Source organism: Dasypus novemcinctus, chromosome 16 (assembly GCF_030445035.2).
Source record: "Dasypus novemcinctus isolate mDasNov1 chromosome 16, mDasNov1.1.hap2, whole genome shotgun sequence".
NCBI lineage: Eukaryota > Metazoa > Chordata > Mammalia > Cingulata > Dasypodidae > Dasypus > Dasypus novemcinctus.
In genome coordinates this window covers 33,201,992-33,229,817 of record NC_080688.1, presented here as the reverse complement: position 1 = coordinate 33,229,817, position 27,826 = coordinate 33,201,992, and the positions used below count along the sequence as shown (strand labels likewise).

Here is a 27,826-nt window from a genome sequence, read left to right as displayed (position 1 = left end):
TGCCTTCAGGACTCACTTGAACCCTGTCTTGTATATACCACTTCCACTTTATTATGGATTGCTGCTGTGCACACCCAACTTTGTGGTTGGTGGGTCAGGCAATACCCAGCTCATGATGGCAACTCAGTTCTCATGATGGCCCATGGTTAAGCATTCAGAGCTCAGTAGCAGGCCAAAAGCTGTTTCTCAAAAGGAGAGTAGTTATCTGCAGAGAACTGCAGGGCTTTTGCTCCAGGATTCTAAGGGTCTTCTTTGTGATTCTCCTACAGGAGCCTGCCAGAGGCTCCAGACAGCATCTCTATTTGCTACTGAAACTTCCAGCACCATTGGCTCTGCTGAATCTTATGGCCCAAGTGGTAGTACAGCTTGCACAGCAGTCTGGATCTGTTGTAAAGCCTCCTCTTGTTCCAGAACGCAATCAAAGCTAGCAGTTTTTCTGGCCACTCGGTAAATGGGCTGGAGTAGCACATCCAAATGAGGAATGTGTTGTCTCCAAAATCCAAAGAGACCAAATAAGTGTTGTACCTCTTTTTTGGTCATAGGATGGGCCAAATGCGACAGTTTATCCTTCACTTTAGAAGGGATATCTTGACATGCCCCACACCACATGACATCTAGAAGTTTGACTGAGGTGGAATGATCCTGTATTTTTGTTGGATTAATATCCCTTCGTCTCATGCAAATGCCTTACAAATAAGTCTTGAATCTTTGCTACTTTTTGCTCACTAGGTCCTATCAACATATTATCATCAATATAATGGACCAGTGTGATGTCTTGTGGGAGGGAGAGATGATCAAGATCCCTGTGGACAATATTATGACATAGGGCTGGAGAATTGATACACCTTGAGGCAGGACAGTGAAGGTATACTGCTGGTCTCAGCAGCTGAAAGCAAACTCTTGTGGTCCTTACTAATGCCAATTGAGAAAAAAGCACTTGCCAATGAACAGCTGCATACCAGGTACCAGGGTGTTGATTTGCTCAAGCAGTGATACCACATCTGGGACAGCTGCTGCAGTTGGAGTCACCACCTGGTTCAGTTTACAGTAATCTACTGTCATCCTCCAAGACCCATCTGTTTTCTGCACAGGCCAGATAGAGTTGAATGGGGATATGGTGTGAATCATCACCCCTGTATCCTTCACATTCTTGATGGTGGCACTAATCTCTGTAATCCTTCCAGGATTCTGGTATTGCTTTTGATTTACTATTTTGCTAGGTAGGGGCAGTTCTAGTGGCTTCCGCTTTGCCTTTCCAACCATAATAGTCCTCACTCCACAAGTCAGGGGTCCAGTGTGGGGATTCTGTCAATTACTGAGTATGTCTATTCCAGTTCTGCTTTCTGGAACTCGGGAAATAAGCAGAGAATGTGTCCAGGGACCCACTGGACCATCTAAGACCAACTTGAGCTAAAACTCCATTAATCACTTGACCTCCATAAGCCCCTATTCTGACTGGTGGATCACAGTGACATTCTGGGTCTCCTGGAATTAATGTCATTTCTGAGCCAGTGTCTAATAAGCCCTGAAATGTCTGATCATTTCCTTTTTCCCAATGCACACTGATAAAAGGCTGTAGATCTCCTTGGGTAAAGGTGGGAAGAAGATTAACAGTATAAATATTTGGCAGTTTAACAGGATCCTTCCCCAAGGGGACCTGGCCTTCTCTTTCAAGTGGCTGTGGGTCTGTAAACTGTTTCAAATCTGGCAGTTGATTAAGGGGCCATGATTCTCTGCATCTTTGATTTGATTTAGGGATTCATTCACTTCACCTAGGACTCTTCTGTTTATACAGATCCAGAAGAAATAATAGACTGCTTATCTATTTCATTTCTAATACCCCATGATGTATTAGCCCATGCCATAACTCTACATGAGTCAGACTATTTTGAGTGCTGCTTTGAATCTGTCTTTCATTGCGGTAGCCATGCCCACCTTGACTTTGGCGATTAACCGCCGATACTTGACTTTTACTACCAGACTGACATCCAATCATCCCCATAATGTTTAAGGATTCTAATTCCATCACAGCCCTCCCTACAGTAATATCTGGACTATAGAGAAGAGCAAACACAGAGCTCTTCAGGGAAGATGGAGTTAGTCTTAAAAATTTATTCCTCACAGTCCTGGTTAAACGTGTGTCCTCCGGCCTTTCCTGGGGTGGGTGGGCAGGTCTCACATGGTAAATCCATTCTAGCATTCCAATCTGTCTAAGCCTTTGAATTACCTCTTCTACTGTATACCCAGGCAAATTGGGCATCTCACCCTCAGACATGCTAGGCCATCTTTTGGTCCATGTTTCAGTCAGCCACCCAAATAAACTTAGAGCCTTTTCTAACCCCTCAAGCTGCAGCACTGGATCCAGAATTTCTGCTTAGTGGCCCCATATCAATAAATTCAACCTGATGCAACTTTTTTTCTTTTAAAGATTTTAAAAAAAATGTATTCCCCCCCCCCAAGTTGTCTGCTCTCTGTGTCCATTCACTGTATGTTCTTCTATGTCTGCTTAAACTTTTTATTTTTTTTATTTTTAAAGATCTGATGTAACTTTATATTCCTTCCACCATTATCCCTTAACGTATTCCCCTGATTTCTGTCTATTTAAGTTGGAAAACTCATGCAGTTCTTTCAGAGTATGCTGTACTCCTTATGGGTCGTACTTTGTATTTCACCTTTGAGGGCTTGCTGTGATTTTAGTCTAATAATAGATCTTGAAAATAAGAGGGGTGGCGGGGGTGGGTAAGAAGGATTAGAAATGTCTTGCAAACTACAGACCTTAGGGCATTCCTTTGCCTTTTCTTCTGGTGAGACAGGATTAATCTCTTCAGGCAGGGGTTGGAAGGCAAATTTCTCAGGGTACACTGGAGGCTGAGTGGTGCATGCTGGAGTTTAGCTGTTACCTGCCTCAGGTCTGGGAGGAGGTCCAGACTCCCTGGGGCTGGCCAAAGGCTGGGCAGTGTATCCTGGACTTTGGCTTGTAGCAACCTCAGGGAATGGAAGGAGGTCTGGACTCCTTGGGGCAGACTGGAGGCTGGGTGATACAAGGTTGACAAGGTGTCCACAGTGCATGGCAGGTTTATCTGATAAAGTCTCAGAAGAATTTAGGGCTCCAGTGTCCCCACCAATATTATCATCATCCCATATGTCTCCATCCCAATCCCCTGGGTTCTACTCTTTTCCAATCAATGCCTTTACTTTAACTGTAGAAACCCTGCAGGGTTGAGATTTTAGTTTCCTTTGTAACTCTATTAGTATAATGAGAATCTGAGTTTGGTTCTCAGATATTTCAAGCCTGTAGTTAGAGGAGACAAGATTTTCATTCAGAGTACACATAGAAACTTTCACATCATGCATGTCCTGTTTAAGTTTCAAATTTGAAGCCTTTAACTCATCTCTTTCTTTTTTAACTATATCCAGAGTATCTAGGAGCCAGCCAACATCATTATACCTTATGACTCAACCAAACTCTGTTAAGGTGTTTAAAATACACTCACCCAGATCCTTGTTTCTTGTAAGTGTGGAAGTAGGGGAATCCAGTGATGATATATTGCATACCTCTATTGCCAACTCATGCCATGGACTGTTAGCGGCGGCTTTATTATTGAAAAGGGAGTCATTAGTACCCTTTTTTTTTTTTAAGATTTTAAAAAAATATTCATTTCTCTCCCCTCCCTTCCCTGCCCCAGTTGTCTGTTCTCTGTTTCCATTCCCTGTGTATTTTTCTGTGTCCATTTCTATTCTTGTTAGCGGCACAGGGAATCTGTGTCTCTTTTTGTTGCATCATCTTGTTGCGTCAGCTCTCCGTGTGTGCAGCTGCCACTCCTGGGCAGGCTGAACTTTCTTTTGTGTTGGGCACACTCCTTGCACTTGGGGCTCCTCTATGCAGGGGACACCTCTGTGTGGCAGGGCACTCCTTGCATGTATCAGCACTGTGTGTGGGCCAGCTCTACACGGGTCAAGGAGGCCCTCGGTTTGAACCATGAACCTCCCATGTGGTAGGCGGATGCTTTATCCATTGAACTGTGTCCACTTACCTCATTAGTACCCTTCGGTCCAATTAGAGTAGAGAGCCACTTGCAAAACTTCCAGAACCACCTCAGACATCCCATGTTTAAGACTCTGTTCCTCAAGAACCACTTCTGGTACCAAGTGGTATTACTCAGGATTCTCAAGGGAAACAGAATCAACAGGAGATATCTGCCAATAGTATGCGATTTTATAAAAGTCTCTCACATCACCCTGGAGATGTGCAAGTCCAGGTTCTGCAGGCAGGTTGCAAACCAGGGCTCTGATGAATGGCCAGTGATGGTTCCTGATGAGTTTCTGGGAAGACATTGTCTGTCCAAAGATGAGCTGGGAAATTCTTCCTGAATGCTGAAATCACTTCCCCTTTTAAGGCATTCAACTGATTGGATAAATTGCCACTCGTTGCTGAAGGCAGTTTCCCTGATTGATGTAGATGTAATCAGCTATCTATGCAGTAAAGTCACTGGTGACTAAAGTCCATAAATGTCCTTGTATTATAGTTAGCCTAGTGGTTGCTTGACCAAACAACTAGGCACAATTACCTGGCCCAGTTGACACATTAGCCCAACCATAACAATTGTCATACCCACATAATAGCTGTGCTAGTCAAACACCATGATGTGCTCTCACCTTTTCCATTCATTTCATGAGATTTACAAAGAACCTTTTTACCAATTCTGCACAAATTCACCCTCAGCTTTCCCTTGTCTACCCTTATTCTATTTTCTGGTGACCTTTCTTCTAATTATTCTATGAGTTTAGATAATATATTTAGTTTATAATAGATCAGTCATACAGTATTTGTTCTTTTGTGTCTGACTTGCTTCACTCAACATACTGTCCAGGTCCATCCATGTTGTGATATCCTTCACTACTTAATTTATTACTGCTGCATAATATTCCATTGTGTGTATACACCACAATTTGTTAATCCAGTCATTGGTTGATGGACATCTGCGTTGTTTCCAACTTTTGGTAGTGTCCCTGCTCTCAGTTTTTCTTGGTATATACCTAGTAGTAGTATTGCTGGGTCACATGACAAGTCTATATTCAACTTCCATGAGAACTGACAAACAGTCCTGCATGTTGGTTGTACCCGTCTACATTCCCACCAACAGTGAATAAGTGTTTCTACCTCTCCACATCTCCAATATTTACAGTTTTCCGACTTTTTAGTAATGACTAGTCCAATAGATTGAAATACCTCATTTTAGTTTTGATTTGCATTTCCCTTATTGCTAGTGACATTGAACAGTTTTTCATGTTTTTCCTTGCATTTGTGTTTCTCCTTTGGATAATTGTCTTTTCAAGTCTTTTGCCCATTTTAAAATTGGGTGGTTTGTCTTTTTATTGTTTTGTGTGACGCCTTATATAGCATGGATATTAAACCCCTGTCGGATATGCACAGCACATTTTTACTGGCTTCATATTGTCTCTTTGGATGAATGTACTTTAACTTATTCTGTTGAATAACTTGTTTCCAGGATTTTACTATAATTATGAAGACATTACAGTGAATATCTTTGCATAAATTTCACCTGAATTACAGATTTTTTCCTTTGGATAGATTGTTGGAATTTTAGAAGTGGCAATGACTTTGAACGTTTTAAATGTTCCTGGTATATCTAAAAAATTGCTTTTCTTAAATTTTGAACTCATTGTATGAAAGTGCCTATCTGACCCTTTCCTTATTCCTAAAAAGAATGAGTAAGGGTAAAAGCAGCAAAATGTTGGCATTTTGATGGGTGAATGTAATTTCTTTTCTTTCATTACTAGTGGCTTATTTCCTTTTTCATGTTTATTAGCTGCTTTTTATTTGTCTGTAACTTAACATGCTTCTTTGTCCAGGAAATTTTTTCACTTTTGTTCATCTCTTTTTCTCTTTAAAGTTCTATTTTTATTTTTTTAAAAAAAGTTGTGTTTAACAGCTTATATATATTGATATATTTATGTAACATTATCCCTACACCACTTTCATCTTAAGGTCATAAAACCCTGTAAAGTATATTGGAGGGTATATTATTTGCTATGTTGAAACTAGAGGAAAATAGGAATTGAGAATTTAAGTGATTCTTAAATTGTATAATTGTATCAGAATTGTATATCTGTGACAATACCTGGATAGAAATGGGGTCTCTTAGATTACATTTCCTCTACCAGCTTTTCCTGTGTTTTATGCTTAATTCATTTCAACAAACATTTAATGAATACCATTTAAAGACCTTGCTCTTTTCTTTTCTGGCTAGTCCTTTTCACTTCCTTTTTTGATTACTCCTTTGCCTCTGATGTGTAGCAGTTTTCAGACTGTGGGTGAGGTTGATAGTTCTTGATATATAATGAGCAGTCATTCCTCTTCTATGGGGCTGTACATATATGCCACTTAAATATCACAACTCCCAAATCTGTATTAAGAATTTTCTCATACAATTGAGATTGAATCAAACTGAGATCAGTAAAGGAAACAGATTATTCTAGGAGCTTAAAACAAAATAATAAGGAGAGTTAGATTTTTGAATGATTATTGGAAGGACTGAAGGAATTGACTGTAGGTCGAACCTCCTAGAATAATGCCAGGACACTCAGAATTGACTTATAGGGATGCTCTTACATCTGCTATCCACATGACATGGGAGCCACCACCACTGGTACTAGAATTCAGAAACACTGTACCATAGCTATGGTCCTGGAGTTGATATGATCTCACTTTCATAGTTGCCTCAGCACTGGAACACAGAATGTCTGGCCACAGCCAGTTTCTGCAGTGACCTTTTGGCACTTGAAGTGGAGCCTGGATACACTGATCTTTCCAGAACCATGTTTGATAAGAGAAAACAGAAAAAAACCTTAGGAAGATGACTTTCGCTTTTTCCATTCAGATTCTTAGCTAGTACATGTAATTGATAAAATCTAATTTATGTTCACAACCTGAATGCAAGGGAGTGTGGGAAATATAATTTCTAACCTCTGCAACGTAAAAGGGCACAATAAAAGGTAGTAATGGATGCTGAGTACCAATTGATGATATCTAGCATATCTGTATTTCCAGTTTCAGTTTGATGTTCTTCCCTAGGTTTTCCAAAAATAATTCATATTTGCTACATCTGACATCAGACACTATCTATACATCTTTCTTGTTCTCTCCCTCCCTTATCTCCCCAACTACTCTTGGCAATTCATGGCACCCTGTGGCAGTTAGAAATAGTAATGCTTGTCATTAATCATTAATTGTCTTTTAAAATAAATTCTTTTGTCTGCCCTCTTCCACCCATTTCCCATTGCTCTAAGTCAGTCTTTCCAGCCTCATTTTTCATGTTTATCATATATTCTAAGCTACCTTGTTTTCCTTCTAATTCAAATCCTTCATTTTTTCTTTTGTCTGGAGTGTTCTTTCATCTACTGGGTGAATGTCACCCTCTCTTCTGTAGCTCTTGGTTCACATCTTTATAATGATGCATGTTTCATAAGCATTTGTTTTTCTTCTCCTACAAGATGGTATTTGTGGGGAGCAAAGGCACTGTCTTATTTATCCTGCACCTTATGTTCCTCATTCCCAGGATGAGGCATAGCATTTGGAAGGTGCTTGATAAGTGTTGGGACAGTGAATCTGTATCATTAGTTAAGTTCATTCTAATCTACTAACTCTCGGAGTATATAAAATGTTACTTGTGTACATTATGAATTGTAGCTATAGTAATGGCAATTTAGTATGCAGGGATGCATTAGAAGGGTTTTGAAGAGTTTTTTTAATAGTAAAGAAATAATATAGGCTTATTAAAAAAGAAAATTTGCCAGTTTTCTAGATATAATTGTTTAGTGTGTATCTTTACAAATTTCTGTAAGTATAACAACATAGAACTTTGTATGTGTGTAGCCAGTTTTAACATAGACTCATATTACAAATTAAGAAATTTGTAATTCCTGTTCCACCCACCTCCCTTCCACAAGCTCTGGTGCCCAGAATGATTTTACTTGCGTTTATAAAACCCAGTGCATTTTGGCTGCCCCTAGTTTTCACAAACATGAGGGGCTGGGCATTTGTTCTGACCAAGTTAAGTGGTAGGTATCCTAAGCAAGGACTCCTTCCTTCCTAGGGTAAGTGTGCTCAGTTTTTAAGGCATTTTTACTTGGTACTTATTTGTGTCTTTTCTTTTATGATTCTATCATTTAGCGTGATAGGATAGGGAACTTGGTTATGTAAACCAGCTTAGCAACATATATAAAGATTCCCTGTCTTTGTAGTGTCACACTCAGCTGGTCTGTTGTTTTGTCCCAGTTTCTTCCAAAAGTTTTTCTGAAGCCTGTTTCTGAAACTTTTCAGTTGACATTAAAAATTGATGTAATATTATTTGTAGAATTACAGTTTAGGATTATCTAATTTGTTATATTCACTCTTGTAGCCATCTGATTCTGTTCACATTACAAATGATGATGAACGATTTCTACATCATCTTATCTTAGAGGAGAAGGAAAAAGATAGTTTTACTGCTGTGGTTATCACAGGGGTACAACCAGGACACATACAGTACTTGAAAAATTATTTCCATCTTTGGACACGACAGTTAGCGTAAGTAATTATATTTGATTCTGGATATATTGCTACTTATCTCTTTTAAGACAGAAAACAGAGATAAATTTGAAGTCTCTTTGGTATCCTTTTTGCTCCTTTCTCATTTCCTTACCTTTAGTACAATATATAGTTCTCTGATATTGGTATTAAAACCACTCTCTATTCATTCTGGAAATATTTATAGCATTATTTGTACTGAGCATTATTTGAGGCACCTGCTTTTTGATACCTATTATAAAATTTAAAATAAACTTCAGGGTTTATCAAATTCAGCATCCCCATTCCCATATCTCCCTTTTGTGCTATTTCACAGCACCTTTCATAATCTTCCATACCATATATTTTACTTCTTTTTATTTATTTATTTTATTTTTTTAAAAAGATTTATTTTTATTTATTTAATTCCCCTCCCCTCCCCCGGTTGTCTGTTTTCTGTGTCTTTTTGCTGCATCTTGTTTCTTTGGTTGCTTCTGTTGTCGTCAGCGGCACGGGAAGTGTGGGCGGCGCCATTCCTCGGCAGGCTGCTCCCTCCTTCGCGCTGGGCGGCTCTCCCTATGGGTGCACTCCTTGCGTGTGGGGCTCCCCTACGCGGGGGACACCCCTGTGTGGCAGGGCACTCCTTGCGCGCATCAGCACTGCGCATGGGCCAGCTCCACACGGGCCAAGGAGGCCCGGGGCTTGAACCGTGGACCTCCCATGTGGTAGACCGACGCCCTAACCACTGGGCCAAAGTCGATTTTCCTTACTTCTTTTTAATTTGTTTTCCTTCATTGGAATTTAATCTGCCTTCTTCCTTTTTTTTTAAAATTGACTGCTGTGTTACCAGTGTCTAGAAGAATACCTTATTAGACACTCAGTAAATGTTTGTTAAATGAATGCATCAAGCTTATTATAATTTTTTTAAACCCTTAATGTTTGACTTATTAATCCTGGAAATAAATCTTTGTATAGCTATTCCAGTAAAATTTAAAATTATTCTAGGCACTCTTTATCCCGTTAGGTAGAATCAGAAGACTATTTCATTAATGCTTTTAAGTCTTTTCTCTATAGCTGTATTAAATACACCATTTACTGGATTGTTTCCATAGTTAGCATTGGTCTGAATTATTGAGTCTTGCGAAATGGATATATCTACACAAAATCATGCTTTAAAAAATTATCTTTTCACATTTACTCATAAGACTTTTGCACTTAATTTGGATAAATGTGTACTCACATAGTTAAAATTTTTTCCTCTTTTTTGAAAGATAAATTTGTTTTTTGGGGGTACCTTTTTCTGGATTGTTTTTAACCATTAAATGGGATGCTGTGTAAATATTGCTTAATAGAACGCTTGGCTCCTAATAGGTAATGCTAAATAGTTATAAAATTGTTTTTGGTAGAAAATGATATGAACTATAATTTTATGTGACTTAAAATTATAAAGTTATTCTTTTATATTTTAGGCATATTTATCATTACTATATTCATGGCCCAAAGGGAAATGAAATACGTACTTCAAAAGAAGTTGGACCTTTCAACAACATTGATATTGAAGTAAGATAAAAATCCATTTAAAAATATTATGGAGCTTTGGATATCTGTTGCAGTCCCAAGTGATTCTGAGTAACAAAAATCAGTCAGCAATTAGACAACTCCTCTCCTTGTCTTTTACCAGAGTACATTGGTAATTTGATATCTAAGTAAAGAGATTGCTTTAGATGTATTTTACTTGAACCTTCATTTACTGTAGTATCTGGTTTCTGTTTTGCCTCTCTCTTCTCTAGAGATGAGAGTTGTTGCAGAGCATCATGTCTCGAATCAGGGAGAAAAGGGGACATAACATAGCTTTCCTTTCCTTCATAGATGCCTTACTGTAGTGACTTAGGATGTAGAAGCAGAGAACAATTGAATGGTGGATTTTCAATACCATTGTTTACATGTTAGAAAATATTTCACATACATCATGTCCCACTTTTTTTCTCCAGCTGGAAACCTTGAATTAAATGTACTCATGGTTTACCTATCCTTCAGCTGTAATGTGCTGTTTCTTAATCTTTTAGTAGTATATTCATTATTAAGATGCTACTAAAGCCACTTAACTCATATATATATTTCATTAAACTGGATTACTTATATAAATAAAAGTAGTTTTTGCCTATTCTGGTTTTGGATCCTAGCTGAGGACAAAAGTGAATTCATCATAGAATTTAATTATTTTTGTTTTATTTTTTAGATTTCTATGTTTGAAAAAGGAAAGGCACCTAAGATTGTCAACCTAAGGGAAATACAAGATGACATGCAGACGTTGTATATAAACACAGCAGCTGATAGTTTTGAGTTCAAGGCTCATGTTGAAGGAGACGGTGTAGTGGAAGGGATTATCCGATATCATCCTTTCTTATATGATAGAGAAACTTACCCTGATGATCCATGCTTTCCGTCAAGTATGTTAATCTGTTATCTTAGTTACAAAATGTGAAGTGGTGATCTGCCATAGTGATTTGTTTTCTTAGTGAATGTTACTAGTTGGGCTATTAAGATTAGATAAGGGAAACAGATGTGGCTCAACTAATTGGGCTCCTGTGTCCCATATAGGAGGTCCAGGGTTTGATGCTCAGGACCTCCTGGTGAGGGCAAGCTGGCCCGCGTGGTGAGCTGGCCCATGTGGAATGCCAGCCCATGCTGGAATGTCACCCTGTGCAGGAGTGCTCCCCTGTGTGGAAATGCCACCCAGTGTGGGAAAGCTGCTCCATGCAGGAGTGCCGGCTGATGCTGAGAGCTGGTGCAGCAAGATGACACAACAAGAGACATAGAAGAGAGAAAATAAGAAGACAAAGCAGAACAGGGAGTTGAGGTGGTGCAAGAGAGTAATCACCTTGTTCCCATTCTGGAAAGTCTCGGGATTATTTCTCGAAGCTGCCTAATGAGAATACAAGCAGACACAGAAGAATACACAGCAAATGGTCACAGAGGGCAGACAAAGGGGGGAATGGGGGAGGGGGGAAATAAATAAAAAGAAATCTTAGGGGAAAAAAAGATTAGATGAATAGGTATTAAATATTTTATTCCTTACACAGGTCTTTTTAAATTGTTAGATAATTGTAATTTTTATAATTCTTGGTTTTTATGTATATTCAGTTCAAGATGAATAAACACTGGCTTTAAGAAAACATATTTTCTTTCACATACTTCTCTTACTGAACTAAACTTTTAGTTATGTGCTGCATGTTCTTTATATATTCACCATATTATCTTCCTTTAGCTTTTGTTATATGGATATTATATGGACTATATGTAGTCATATCTGTTCGTTTTTTTCTGTTTTCTGATTTTGTTTTGCTGTGTAAAGTCTTCCACCCCAAGATTATAAAAATATCCCATAGTTTTTTTTTTGTTTTTTTTGCCATTTATGTTCAGATCTTCAGTACATATTTGATATCCTTTTTTGTGTGTAAGGTGAGGTAGGAATTTAACTTGTTATTTTCCATGTGGGAGTTTCCTGGTGCCAATTATTGAATATTATAATTTTCCCTTAGTATGAAATATCACTTTTTAAAATATGTTAAGTTCCCATAAGTACACAAATCTGGATTCTTTACTATGAAGCATTGATCTGTTTTGTATTTTTGTACATGAGTAATAATAATCTCTTGTAGCTTTATCCTGTCTTTGAAAATATTCTTAATTCTTAAGCTTTTGCTCCTTTAGATAAACTTTGGAATCAGTTTCATACATTCATTTTTTTTTTAAGATTTATTTCATTTATTTCTTTCCCCTTCCCCCCCACCCCAGTTGTCTGTTCTTTGTGTGTTGTCAGAAGCACGGGAATCTGTGTTTCTTTTTTTGTTGTTGTTGCGTCATCTTGCTGTGTCAGCTCTCCGTGTGTGCAGCACCATTTTTGGGCAGGCTGCACTTTCTTTCACGCTGGGCGGCTCTCCTTACAGGGCGCACTCCTTGCGTGTGGGGCTCCCCTATGTGGGGGACACCCCTGCGTGGCAGGGCACTATTTGCGTGCATCGGCGCTGTGCGTGGGCCAGCTCCACACGGGTCAAGGAGGCCCTGGGTTTGAACCGCAGACCTTCGATGTGGTAGACGGATGCCCTAACCACTGGGCCAAGTCCGCTTCCCTTCATACATTCATTTTAAAAAATCATAGTGAGTTTATTAGAATTGCATTGAATTTATAGATTAACCATGCTAATTTTCCTCATCCAGAATACTTTCTAGTGTATCCCTAGTGTTGTGGGTTTTTGGAACCAGATTTCCCGAGTTTGCCTTCTTTGCCACTTTCTGCCGTATAAACTTTGACAAGCCACTCCCTGCCTCACTTTCCTCATCTGTAAGATGGAAGTTATAATCCATAGCTCATACTAGTATTGTGAGGGTAATAAGAAACTGTTCTAAGTCCTTAGAACAGTGCCCACCACTATATATGTAGTAAGTGCTCAATAAATGTTGTTATTGCTCAGGGTGCTGCCTTCCAGTTTTTAATCTTTCTGTGCTTGCTGTCAAAGAGCAAAATAAAGTTCTTCAAATGATGTCTACAAATAAAGTTCTTCAAATAAGTTGAGTGATGATCAGAGGGGTTTTCCTCTAAGCATAGTGACTTAGTTTTATTGAAAGGAATTCCTGTGGGGACTTTTTGGGTTGGGGGGATTTTTAGTTGGGCGATTTAATGTCAAGATAACTGAGGTGCTATTTTATCAGTATCATAACATCTGACCCTAATTTATCAGATTATATGATTGTAAGGAGAATATTGCTAACAAATACAATGTTATAGACTTATGCTAATTATACTTTTGCTGCCAGTAATATGTTTCTAGCCATATAGTAATGCATACTTCTAGCTGTGTGCATATTTCTTGCTCACCTGAAACTGATATTTGAAAATTTAATAGTTAGATAAGGTACGCTTGATTTCTAGTATTGACTAATTTGATTGTCCAAACACAAATTTGTACCTTGACACCATAAATTGATAATATTTTCATGTGAACATACTGGGCCTGGCAGGATTGTGAAACCTATTTTAGATATAGGATGCAAAACTCTACATTTGTAGGTAGAAGGGATTCTATTATAGGACATAATCTGTTTGAATGTATGAAAATTTTTTTTTACTGCACAGATAGGTTTTAAAGATTGCAGGCTCAGCAGCCAGTATGGTACTCTGAACACATAATTTCCTTAATTTGTAAGAAGGTAATTACTGATTTTTAAATGACAAGCACCATTGGTAATGTGTGATCTGCTTTGGAAATTTTTCTGTGGGCAAAAGTAAAACCCTTTTTATAAAATGCAGTTTGAGATCATGTGGATTTGTGTCACCATTTCTTGGAAGCTACTTTAATAATTCACTTACAGACATTGACTTCTTAGTGATAGAATTGAGCATGCCTTATAGTAGTAAACATTTTGTTCTGCTTATTCCCTTGACCTAGAATTAAAAGAAGAAGATGATGATGATGATTGTTTCATACTTGAGAAAGCAGCAAGAGGAAAAAGACCTATTTTTGAGTGTTTTTGGAATGGACGATTAATACCATACACATCTGTTGAAGAGTAAGTTTTGATTTCTGCTGAAATTATATTTTTTATATCTAACCTTTTTACTAACTGATGTTATGTTCTTTTCAAGCTTTGACTGGTGTACTCCTCCTAAGAAGAGAGGGCTTGCACCAATTGAATGCTACAATAGAATATCTGGTGCATTATTCACTAATGACAAATTTCAGGTCAGCACAAATAAGCTGACTTTTATGGATCTTGAGCTGAAATTGAAAGATAAGAACACCCTTTTCACAAGGATCTTAAATGGACAGGTATGATTTTAAATATCAAGTTTTGAATATTAACAAATATTCTATTTTTAAAGTAAAAAGTCATGAGTAATATAGTTTTTACTCATTTTTGCACACTTAGGATTTTATTTATTCAAAATACTCTGATATAGAAATTTTTCTTCATGAGCATTTCAGTATTCATTTTACTCAAAAATTTCAAACTGATTAGATCATATTTGGATAAAATTTACAGATCTTTATTAGATCTTAATATTGACTTAATATAGTGACTAGAAGCTATAGAAGTGTCTCAATTTAATGAGCACATATGTGAATAATTGTATATGGGACATGTAAATATTAACGTAAATATGCAATTTTGATCTAGTCTTGGTAAAAATGGGGTAGAACTATGAAATATTTTGGACTTAAAAGGTGGTTTGAAAATTTATTGTTATAATACATGTATTAATGTAATAAAACAAGAATTGCACTCAGAATAAATTTTTAAAAATTTGAGTGGATAGTGTACTTCTATCCACAGAAATTTGTACTTGCTCCTGTTCTTTTTGTAGTTTAATGATGAATTATGATGGAATAGATGCATTTATTATCAACCTGTATTTGCTGGATAGTAAATAAAAATATGTAGCACACGTATTTAAAGTCAGCCATCCCTAAAAGATGAGATTAATATTGCTGTTATAAAAGATTGTAAATCATATAGGATTAAGATGCTTTTCATAATCATTCAGGGAGTTAGTACACAATTATTATGTACTTGGAATTAATGTTTTATATTATCCAACATTTATTGAACATTTTTGTCTTTCCAAAAGTTATCTATAGTAGGTGAATTCTATTCCATTGTTACATTGTAATTTTAATTTTGAAAAATATCAAATATACAGGAAAGTTGAAAGAATAAATATCCATATTGTCCTCCTAGATTGGTTGTCATCTTGCCACATGTGATACACTGACCTTTGTCACACTATTGAGTTTCTGGATTCAGTTAATGTATCTGGTTATTTGTCTGGTTGATAATGAATCCTGAGACTTCTTTAAGTTTTATCTTAGCCTTGAAGTGTAGTATAAAAATTTGGTAGGCAAACTTTACCATTCCTAGTTTATAAGTTTAGTTAATATCCAATCAATTACATATAAGTTGACAAGCTTCAGGAGAGAGTTGGTACAGGGAACAGGAGTGGAAGGAAGACTTCTTGGGCACTATATAACCTTTTGGACCTTTGTGTCTTTACAATATATATGTACTTATTGAAAAAAGAAAAATTTAAGATAAACGTATTGGCCCTCTAACCGAAGATTTAAAAGTTGCAAAAACTTTAGCTGAAATTTATAATTTTGTTCCACTTTCCTTCAGAAATGATGCATTATAGATTAAGTTGTGTAGGGAGTAATGCTCTTTGATAACTTAGTGGATTGTCTTCTGTGAAAGCTGATAATATAGATTTTGTCTTCTCTATTCATTCTTATGGAGATCTTTGTATGTGTTATTTAAAAACTAATTTTTAAAATTACTATTATTTTTTAGGAGGCACTGGGGATTGAACCCAAGACCTCGTATGTGGGAGCAGGCACTCAATCATTGAGCTACATCTGCTCCCCCCCAAAACACTTTATTTTATAATTTAAATTTTTATTTTTGAGTAGATATGTGCATGTTATATGAAATTAAAATTAAAGAAAGGGTCTGTAGCAGGGGTTCTCAACCTTTATTTCATTATTACTCTAAACAAGACCCTTTTTAGACTTTTTTTTCCTAATTATTACCCCAGTGAAATTTTAATACCACAGATAAACTGTACGGTGTCCCCACTGAGAATGCATGGTTGACAGTAAGAAAGCATCTCACCCCTTTTCCATAGCCAGCTAATTCTGAATCTCATAGACAGCCAAGTCACTGTTACTTTTTTTTTTTTTGGTGTATCCTAAGATTGAAAGCAAGAAAGGAAGTTTTGTTGTTGGTATTAACCTTTGGGGCCTTGGTTCCAGGGATAATATCAAAGATTTCCTTTCTTCAGTAATAATCTTTTTTAAACAGCCTATATTTATAGGGGAGATGGATCCAGCAAAATATTTTTACTTTTTATTAGACTTCTCTGAATGTGGAAAGGAAGGTGGAATGAATGATAAGTAGCTATAGTTATATTTGATTACTAATTCAGTCTATTTTATAGAAAATTTTGAAATTTTACAGGAACAGCGCATGAAAATTGACCGAGAATTTGCTTTATGGCTGAAAGACTGTCATGAAAAGTATGACAAACAAATAAAATTTACACTCTTTAAAGGAATAATTACACGTCCTGATCTTCCTTCTAAAAAGCAGGGCCCTTGGGCCACATACTCAGCAATAGAATGGGATGGAAAAATATACAAAGCAGGACAGCTGGTAGGTTTATTTTACTTTTATACTCAATTTTTAGGATAATTTGAAACTAAATTAGATGTATTAGATTTTTTTTTTAAGATTTATTTATTCCTGCCCACCATATCTTTGTTTGCATTTGCTGTTTGTTTGTTGTTTTCTCATCTTCTTTTTAGGAGGCACCAGAAACTGAACCCAGGACCTGACTTATGGGAGGGAGGTGCCTGATCACTTGAGCCACCTCTGTTCCCTGCTTTGTTGTGTCTATCATTATGTTTTCCTCCTTGTGTCTCTTGCTGCATCATCTTGTTGTGTCAGCTTGCCGCATCAGCCCGTCTCGTCATGCTTGCTATCTTGGTTGTCTTTAGGTGACACTGGGAACCAAACTCGGGACTTCTCGTGTAGGTGGTAGTACAATCTCTTGAGCCACATCCTCTTCTCAGATGTATTAGATTTTAACCAAACTCATAACACACATGTATTGGTGTCTCGGAAAAGAATGAAAAAGACAAATTGATTTTAATGACATAATTTATTGTAGCTTTTTGAAAAACTTTTATTTCCAAATGATCAATTAACAAGGTTTCTATTGTTTCTTTTTTGTTTTTTAATTTTAATTTTGGAATAATTTCATATTTATAGGATCGCTTTCTTGGCAGTAAACTTTACTAATTTAGAGATTCTCAATGTTATTTTAATATAATGGCAAATGAATTTTTTGCAATATTTATTGAGCACCTACTGCAATGTGAGTTACTCTGCCTTCAGACTGAATTGTAGAGAATGCAGAGATCAAGGAGATGTGCTTCTCTCTTAGGAATATTATAGTCTAAAAATAGAGGTAATAAGCAAAAATAATAGAAGGTGAAAAGTCCTATGAAAAGAGAGGGTGAATAGTGCTTTGGGAGTTTAAAAGGATAGGAATTTTCTGGCTTTGGATGGTGATAGGGCCTGGGAGAAGAGAGCAAATCATGAAATCCTTTGTGGAAGAAGCAGCATTTGAGCTGGACCTTAAAAGGGGATAGAGGCTCATGTTTGCACAGATAATTTCAAAAGTAGAAGGGTGTCTGTTCTCTCTGTAAATGTCAGATTCATCATAATCTATTGAAAGTCATGAAATTAGATGAGATCCTCTAGAAGTAGTGAGTGGGACTAGAGAAGAGGCTAAGGGCTAAGCCTGAGGCTTTCCCAACATTTAGGGGTTAGAATGTGGAGGAGCTGGCAAAGGAGACTGAGGGATAAGCTGGTGACATAGAAAGAAATTAGAATTCTGTATCTCTGAACTCAACTGAAAAGTTTCAGGGAGAGAATGATCATTTTATTACTTGCTGCCTGGTGGTAAATTGCTTTCTTAGGAGAAGATAATCCTAACATAGATGGAGACATAGGTAAGTGCAAGAAAACAGCAAGCAGTAGAGTTGGGTTGTCAGGCATTCTTTATGTATGTGTGAAGAGGAATAGTTTAGAAATGAGACTGTAAAAGTAGATTGGGGCATAAACTCTTGTGTTCCTTTTTGGGAACTTCTGAATTGGACAATCCTTAGGCTTTTCAGGCAGAAAAAGAAGAATCTCAAATGCATGTGTTTTAGTTTGCCAGGGCTACTGTGACAAATACCACACAGTGGGTTGGAATAAACAGCTAAAATTTTTCTAATGGCTTTGGAGTCTAGGAATCCAAAATCAGAGTTTTGACAGGCCATTCTTTCTCCTGGAGTATGTGGCATTCTTGTGCTAGCTTGCTGCAACCCTTGGGGTTCCTTGATTTGCATCTCTGCCTTTGTCACATGGCTTCTACCTCCATCACATCCCTTCTCCTTCTGGCTTATTTTCAAATCTGGCTTCTTCGGAGATGGTTGAATGGATTCATGAGTCATACACCTAATCTTAGCAAACAGCTTTTCAGTCACAACCTTGGGAGGATCCCTGTTCTCTGGGGACTCATTTCCTGCAACACAGGGAGAGGGCCCTCCCCAGTCAGGCTCGCTTCTGGCCCTAATCTCAGAGAGCATGCTATCTGGAAAGTTGAGAGTTTTCCAAATCATCAAGCAACATTTCCTTTTTGCTTAACAATTCAGTCCTCAGTTTATACCTTCCTGCTCTCATTTTTCTATAAGCAACAAGAAGAAACCAGGCAGTGCCTTCCCACACTTGACTTGGAAATCTCCTCAGCTAAGCATCTGAGTTTATCACAAGTTTTACTTCTAATCCAATGCTAAGATTCAATTTGGTCATATTCTCTGCTACTTTATAATAAGGAACACCTTTTCTCCAGTTTCCAAAAACACATTCGTCATTTCATTCTAAGGCCTCACTGGAAGCACCTTTAATGTCCATATTTCTGTCAACATTCTATTCGTGATGATGTATATATTCTTTAAGATGATAGAAACAACCTACAGCTCTGATAACATTTTGAGCCCTCCCTAACCAGCGTCACATTTAATGTCCATATCTCTCCCAACAGTATCTTCAAGGCATTCTAGATTTTTCATAAGCAAATTTAAAGCTAATTTATTTGAAGGTAATACTAACTTATCAGAGCTTATAAATCAGGGTTCTTAACCTGAGAACAAAAGTTTACAATGAAAAAAAGGTGGGAGGTACTTTGGCATTTGTAATAATTGGCTTTAAAAGAATTCTGGACTTTTTAACATATACTTAGCCATGGCGTTTTTGATCTGAAGCAGTTGCCCTATGTTTACAGAAATTTTAAGAATAAGTGGAGACTTGGATAAATATGATTTCATTAGAATGCTTTTTTCATTAGTTTAAAAAATAATGAATCCCAAAAGTTTTTTCTGTGTAAAAATAGTCCTATGAAATAATGATTGTTAAACCTGTTTCTGCTACTAAATATTAATACTAAAGCCTTTTTCTTTTTAACTAAATACTAGGTTAAGACAATTAAGACACTTCCTCTCTTTTATGGAAGCATAGTAAAATTTTTTCTTTATGGTGATCATGATGGAGAGGTATATGCTACAGGAGGAGAAGTTCAGATTGCAATGGTAAGACAAGAAAATCTTGGTATTCTTGGAAATCTCTTGGTATTAATTAGTTACTTTGCTTAAATATTGAAATAGAGATATAACATGTTTTTCTTGTATTTGGTTTTTCTTTTGGATAAAATGGTTATATGTAACCATTTCCTTCAAGGTCCAAAACTAGTAAGTATTGGAGCCAAAATTCCATCTCAAAAAAGAATAACTCCAAAACTGGAGTTATTTTTTCCCCAATACTATGCTCTGTTAATATTTGAATGTTACTTAGTTAGTAAAAGAAATTACATGAAAAATGGAAATAAACACTGTGGTATAATGTAAGAATATCTAAATGATTTACGTATTTGGGAAAACATTTCTCTGAAACATGCTTTCTGGCAGCTGAATATGAATGATTTTCTTTGAAATATTGGTATAAATTTATTTATTCAGGAACCTCAAGCATTATTTGATGAGATAAAAACGGTGCCAATTGCAAAGCTGGATAGGACAGTTGCTGAGAAGGTTGTAAAAAAATATGTAGAAGATGAAATGGCAAGGTAAGGCAAGTTTCCAGATGGATGACAAAAATAGCAAGAAAAATTTAAGGGTGAATCATAGTGCTTTTACGTAGTCTTGAATGTCATTTTACTCTTACGCCAGGGCATTTGTAGGCCTAGATGTTGTACATATTGTGATGAATTTCTTGCCTTTAAAAAAATTGAGAGCTTTAATCATTATAAATACAGAATCCTGTATTTATTTTGTAGAAAAAGGAGGAAAGTTTTTTAGCTGTAAAGTGTCACTCTTATAGGCAATCTGATTAAGGCATTTAAAAAAAAGTTGGTTTGGCTTGCAACTAGAAGAAAATTTTATTAGCTGCTGAGAGGCAAAGATTAGTATAAAAGTAAAAAGGAGCAGCAGAGCAGAGCTCTTTTCTTGGCTCTTCTGCTTTCTAGTTAAGGATGTAGTCACTTTGGTTCTTAAGAATCTCATTAATTATTCTCTTATTCTTAGAGTTTATACTGTTTGCCAAATAGAAAAATAACCCAAAGATTGACTGTTCCTGGCTCTTAACACTAGGAGGTGTTGTCTCACTTTTTTGGTAGCAATAGTGATGGTTAATCAGGAAAAATATTTTAGATGTTGATCATGTAGCATTCCAGTTTGAACCTTTCAAAATATAGTAGAAATAAATCTTTAAGCTTCTAGTAATTTGTTATAATTAGGACTATAATTGACATAGCTTGTGAAGCATTAATATAATGGTTTCTTAATAGGCTCCCTGATAGATTGTCAGTAACTTGGCCTGAAGGAGATGAATTATTGCCAAATGAGATTAGGCCTGCTGGAACCCCTATTGGTAGGTGTTGTGTTTTGTTTTGTTTCCCCCCTAATAGTGAAATTGTGCTTTTCTTATGTCTTACATTTCAAAATGTAAACGTCTGAAAAATTGAAATGCAGTATCAAGACTGAGCAGATTCTTTCAGTATATTTAAGACACATTTTTTCTTTAAATTTTGGACTAATAGGTGCATTAAGAATTGAAATACTGAATAAAAAGGGGGAAGCAATGCAAAAGCTTCCAGGAACAAGTCATGGAGGGTCAAAGAAACTCCTGGTTGAGCTCAAAGTTATATTACACTGTAAGTATATAAACTAATTTGGGTCTTTAATATTTTCCTTAAAAGTATAATACAAATTTACATATTTTTATGTAATTATTGATGAGCTTAGATAGATGCAGTAAATTGGATTCATGTTAGGAATTTCAGGGGCTGTGAATAATTAGTGTTTAAAATGGTTAAAATAATGATATGGTACATACCTAGAGGAATTTGCACTGGGTAGGAAGTTAGACCGGATACTCCTTAAGTTCTCTTCCAAATAAAAGATTTTGTGAGTCAGTACTTAGGTGTATATTATTGCTTATCTTCTGTTTCCCTAACCTGAAACACATTGTTACTAACTTTGTCCATTGCTTTTTGTCTTAGCTGCCTAAAAATACTTTCATTTTATAGTTTCTGTAATCTATTACTATATCCTCGTGTGTCTGGTGCATCAGTTTTTAAGATTTAGTATTTTATTCTATGTTTATTTTCAACATTTGAAAAACCGTTTAAAGATATTATACTTTCATTGTATAAATGCCTTATTAAACCTCAGAAGCATTTAACACAGTTTGATCACCTCTTATTTTACTGAAATACTCTCTTTTTTTAGCTTCTGTGACACCATACACTCTATTTTGCCAACCCTTTGGCCACTTCTCAGCTTGATCTTTTTCCTCTATACCACTGTAAATGTTATACTACAGATACTTCAGGGTTTTGTCCTAGACATACCTCTTTTTACTCTGTGTTCTCCCTTAAGGCAGTCCCATTAATTTCTTAATCCCCTGTGTCTAATCCACTGCCAAATCCCATACTGAAAAATGGCTTTGTTCTGCCCACTTCTTTCCATATCTTGTTACTGTTCAAGTCAAGGTTATCAGGAGCTATCATCTTGACCATATATCAGCTATTCTTGCTCTACTCCAGCTCATTTACCACACAGAATCCAGAGGTGATCCTTTTAAATTGCAAATCTGATTGCCACTCTCCTGCTTTATTTTACTATGCTTTTAATGGCATAGGATACCAATCATAGCTCTGTAAGACTCTCACATGATTTGATCCTGCCCCGTCTTCAACTTTATTCTCACTCAACTTAGTCCCAGCCACAGTTGTTTTCTTTTAGTTCCCATACAAGTTTGTTTTTCCCACCTCAGGGCCTTTACATATGTAGTTTGCTCTGCCTAGAACTTTTAAACAGCAAATATATGACCAGCTAACTTATCTCTCAGATTTCAGCTGAAATACCACTTTATCAGAGAGGTTTCTCTGAATACTAATGGTAGAACTCTTCTGTTATTTTCTTTAGCATCTTATATTCTTTTCCTTCAATTTACTTTATATAACTTGAAATTCTGTTTGTTTATTAAATGTTTCTCTTCCCTCTAGAAGACTTTTTGTGAAGGACCAGATAGCTAATATTTTAAGCTTTGAGATCCATACTTTCTCTGTCACAGCTACTTAACTCTGTTGTAGAACAAAAGCAACCATGGACAAAATAGTAGTTTGCAGACCCTTACTCTCAAAGATAGAAATTCCATGAAAGAAGGGATATTGACAGTTTTCTTCACTTTTTCCCTAGTGCCTAGTATATAGAAGTTAATGAATGCAAGAAAAATCAGAAAATTGCTTGGTCTTTTCTAGAGGACTTATGGTGGTGGCTTATTTATCTAATTTCAATGACAAATCTGCATTTGCACCATTTTTATAAACTTAAATTTTTAAAATTATGAATGAAGCAAGTAGAATGGTATGATGAGCCTCCATATACTGATTAATTAAAAAATTTTGTATTTGTCTGTACTTGCTTCATCTATTCACTTTCTGATTGTTGTATCTCAAGTGCATGCATTTTTAAGAGTATTATTTTCTTATGTAATTATAATTCAGTTATCACAGTAAATATTCCTTGGTATTATCTACTACCCAATTCCATTCAAATTTCCCTCATTTTCTAAAATGATATCCTTCTTTTTTTTTTTTAATCAGTTATATACGTTGTATTAGTTCTTATATGTCTTCTTTAGTTTCTTTTTTTGCAGCAGAACCTCTCTTTTTAAGGCCATTGATTAGTTGACAAAGCCCAATCACTTATTCGTAGAGTTTCACATTTTTCTGTTTCCTTGAGATGTCACTGAACTTGTTCCACTATTTTCTGTTTTATGAAAACTGCAAGTTAGTTCTAACGCTTGATTAGGTTCAAGTTCACTACTTTTTCCTAAAGCAAGAATCAGCATGATATAGGTAATTTGTGTTTTATATGGTATTACATCAAAGAGACACAGGATGTCTACTTGTTCTACTTTTAATGATGCTGGATGGATCAATGAAATCACTTAGTAATATGATCCCTCCATTATGAAGGTCTCCATTCACTTATCATGTAATGGTTTCATGTACTAACAGTCTTTGTTTGAATTGGTTGTTTTATTAGGGGAAATGGTGATTTTTTTTTTTCTGATTCTTTTATTCCTTCCAAATTTATTACCCAAAATTCATCCATGAAGAAATTTTCTTTGTTAATTAGAGTTATTTGGTTACTCCAAAACACAGCTTTTATGGGAAAGGCAGTGTAGATGCTCAATTATTTTCTTTAATTGCAAATTACCAGAGTGAGGAATCAGTGCTGTGCAGTAATGACGAGTGAGTTGTTTATTTTTTGTATTTTTGGTTTTTTAGGAGGTACCAGGGATTGAACCCAGGACCTTGTAAATGAGAAGCAGGCTCTCAACCACCGAACTATATCTTCTCCCCTATTGTTCTGTTTAATTTAGTGTTACAAATTTATGGGCTTTTAAACATTTAAATGTTTCATTCTTTTTTTTAATTTGGTTCTTTTGTCCTCTTGATGTGACTCTTTAATAACTTCCTTTCTCTAAATTTTAATGAGGGGTCCATGGACCGCTGTAGAGAGATTTCAGGGGGTCTGTGAGCTCGAATTGAAAAAATAAACTTACTATATTTATTTTCTCTGACCTCCCATGTTGAGTGTCATAAAATTATCTGCTGCTACATTCTGAGAAGGGGTCCTTGGTTTTCACCTGACTGGCAAAGGGGTACATGGAACGAAAGAAGTTTGAGAACCCCTGCTCTAGATAACCTAGAATCTTGTTACACATTCTATCATGGACCTGGATTCAGCCACTCCTGGTTCCTTTCTTTGGGAAATGGAATTTAGAGTCTGCAGACTGTGTTATGGTTATTCATTGCTACTGGGTGAAATTGCTTGTAAGCTTTTTCAGTTGACAAGAAGGAATATATATTTTTGAAAAAGATAAAACTGAATTCATGCTGATATTTTGGGGTTTTACTTTACTTGATTTTATACTTGTATTTCTTTTTACATTGGAAATTCTGATCCTTAACAATGTTAACATTTACTTATTTGCTTTGTTTCACAATATTTAAATGGATTAAAAAATAAGATAGATGTAAATACTACTACTAAGACTGTTAAATGAAATTTGACTTATTTGTAGCTAGGTTTGTCCTAAAATTTTATTTCTGGATAAATATTTTAAAATTCTTTATTCTAAAGTCAGTAGAAATAATTTTGTTTTTGGTGTGTGGTCATGTCACCAATTTAGTAAACATTTTGGTTTTAAGTTGCCTTAAAACTTAAAATAAGGCCTGGTTGCCGTATTTTAATTCCACAGTTTGAATATTCAAATAATTTACATAATTCCAAAGTTAAAAATAATGAACAAAAAATATTTCAGAGGGGTTACATTATCCTCTGAACACTACCTCTTTAGGTAGTCATTTTATTGTTTTTTTGGCTTATCTTTCCAGTGTTTTCTTTTTATAGCTATAAGCAAGAGCAGTTATATTTGTATTTGTTCCCCTTCCTTGTACAAAAGGTAACATTTTATATATATATATATGTACTGTTCTATTCCTTTTTTCTCTTAACTGTATCTTGGATATTGCTTTATAGCAATAAACTGTTATTTTAATCTTGAAGAAAGCTTTTAAGGGAAAGTGATTTTTAATATCAAAGGAGAGTTCTTTATTAAATGCTTTTGCTTATTCCAGTTAATCTTAGTTACAGATAAATTTTTAAGAATTGAAATAAAAGGATTTTATTGAGTAAAATTTTGTTATTGCTGCTCAGTTGCATAGGTTCTTATGAAGCTTCAAAACAATTTGTAAAATGTAGAGAGCAAAGAAATAAATATCAGTGTGACATTTCACATTGATATTTTTAATTCAGTTTCTCAAGGCATAAATGTTTCTTTCTTTTTTTTTTATTAAGCTTCAAGTGGAAATAAAGAAATAATTTCACATATTAGTCAACATGGAGGAAAATGGCCTTACTGGTTTAAAAAAATGGGTGAGTTATTATTTTGAATGTTAGAAATCTTATCAGTTTTACATTGACTTGATTTTTATTTCTTCTTAATTTATTCAGAAAATATTCAAAAACTGGGGAATTATACATTGAAATTACAAGTTGTGTTGAATGAAAGTAATGCAGACACTTATGCAGGGAGACCACTACCATCTAAAGCAATTAAATTTTCTGTTAAAGGTAAGCCAAACACTAATATATTTAAGTATATATGCTAAAGGAGACATTTTAAAATCCAGTGGGAAAAGATAGATAATTCAGTAAAAGATGCTTGAGTAATTGGGTAACCATCTTGATTTTAAAATGACTTTATAATTTTACTTGATAGTCATATTCACTCTGAATTTTGAGGACATTGCCTCTTTGTTCTCTAGTTTAAACGTTGTTACTGGTGAAGTGTAGAATACGTGTGACCTGCCTCCCACTCCACCTCCCCAATCCTCTGCCCCTCCCTTCAATCCCAGAGGTTTGGGGATTTTGCTGTTGTTGTTGTTCTCAGTTTCTGAAATGTTAAAATATGTAATTTTATGGTACATTATTTTCATCCATTTCCTGGGTACCACGTATGCCTCTTCCATCTGAAAACTCCTGTTTTGTTTTCTAGAACATTTTTATTAAGATGTTGGACTTCCTGATTAGTGTACTAATTTTCTTTTTTTTGTCCTTTCGATATCTTGGTTTTAGTTTTCTACTTTATGAAAGATAGTTCTTTAACTTGATGTTCTGTTTCTAAAATCTCCTTTTTATTCTCTGGATATTCCCTAGTCAAAGCATTCTGTTCACATCTCATGGATTCAATATCTTTATTAATTCCCTGAGGATATTAGTAGGAGTGAGTTTTTTTCCTTGAAGATTTTTCGTATAGCCTGTTTCCTCCCTCTTGCTTTTTTCCCTATTTGGTCTGGATGGGGATCTGGGGAACTGTTCAACAAGTTTTCCTGTTTTTACCCCAGTTTCACTCCAACTTGAGATAGCCATTACTGAGACTTTCAGGTGTCTAGTAGTATGAATTCGATTGGTTCTTTACCTGCTTTGTTGATGATTGAGGATTTGATGTTCTTGGGTCTTTTTGCTAAGTCATTTATATTTACCCATATCTTCTCCAGCTTTCAAATGATGTGTCTGTTGTCTTTTTTTCTTGTTCTTTGTTTTTATAGGTTTAGACCTCTTTAAAGCAAATCTCTGTAATATTATTTCAGGGTTTTGGAGAGACTTAATCTACGTAATTTAGATCAGCTTTCTTTAATCAGAAGGACCACATTGGAGATTTTTTTTGCTTTTTTTTTTAGTTTTTTTTTGGTTGTTGTTGAGGTACTGGGGATTGAACCCAGTACTTTGTACATGGGATGCAGTTGCTCAACTACTGAGCTAAATCTGCTCCCCAGTGAGAGTTGAGATTTTTTACATTTATTTTATTTTTAGGAGGTACCAGGGATTGAACCCGGGACCTCATACGTGGGAAGCAGGTGCTCAACCACTTGAGCTACATTCCAAGGATATTTGTTTCTTGATGTGTACATATAAATCTAGTATATTCTTTTTTTTTATGATTTATTTTATTTATTACTTTCTCCTCCACCCCCTCAGTGTTTGTGCTCCCTGTCTGCTCTCTGTGTCTGTCCATTGTGTGCTCATCATCTTTTTAGGAGGCATCAGAACTGAACCCGGGACCTCCCATGTGGGAGGGAGGCACCCAAAGGCTTGAATTACCTCTGCTCCCGCTTGTGTCTCTCATTGTGTCCTTAATTATGTCTCTTCATTGTGTCATCTTGTTACATCAACTTGCCATACCAGCCTGTTGTGTCAGCTCGCTGTCTTGCTTGTCTTTAAGAAGCCACCAGGAACTGAACACAAGACCTCACATGTGGTAGGCAGGCACCCAGCTGCTTGAGTCACATCTGCTTCCCTAATATATTAATTTATTTAATTTATTTATTTTTAAAAAAGGTTTTAAAAAATTTATTTCTCTCCCCTTATACCCCCTCCCAGTTGTCTGCTCTCTGTGTACGTTTGCTTTGTGTTCTTCTGTGACCACTTCTATCCTTATCAGCGGCACTGGGAATCTGTATTTCTTTTTGTTGTGTCATCTTGTTGTGTCAGCTCTCCTTGTGTGTGGCGCCATTCTTGG

The 27,826-nt window shown here is 35.9% G+C and overlaps 1 protein-coding gene across 2 annotated transcripts in view; it reads left to right on the top strand.

Moving 5' to 3' along the window:
- SMCHD1 (structural maintenance of chromosomes flexible hinge domain containing 1) overlaps positions 1 to 27,826 on the top strand; it is a 171,177-nt gene that overhangs the window by 45,405 nt on the left and 97,946 nt on the right. Inside the window, exons 8-19 of one of the 2 annotated variants that reach the window (XM_004455865.5) lie at positions 8,424 to 8,590; positions 10,039 to 10,129; positions 10,809 to 11,019; positions 14,020 to 14,140; positions 14,217 to 14,400; positions 16,583 to 16,777; positions 19,648 to 19,761; positions 20,188 to 20,294; positions 21,015 to 21,097; positions 21,267 to 21,380; positions 25,603 to 25,680; positions 25,759 to 25,878. In XM_004455865.5, coding sequence (XP_004455922.1) covers positions 8,424 to 8,590; positions 10,039 to 10,129; positions 10,809 to 11,019; positions 14,020 to 14,140; positions 14,217 to 14,400; positions 16,583 to 16,777; positions 19,648 to 19,761; positions 20,188 to 20,294; positions 21,015 to 21,097; positions 21,267 to 21,380; positions 25,603 to 25,680; positions 25,759 to 25,878 — 1,585 coding nt within the window. The remainder of the gene's footprint in view (positions 1 to 8,423; positions 8,591 to 10,038; positions 10,130 to 10,808; positions 11,020 to 14,019; positions 14,141 to 14,216; positions 14,401 to 16,582; positions 16,778 to 19,647; positions 19,762 to 20,187; positions 20,295 to 21,014; positions 21,098 to 21,266; positions 21,381 to 25,602; positions 25,681 to 25,758; positions 25,879 to 27,826) is intronic. The other variant, XM_071208495.1, reaches the window with a different exon arrangement.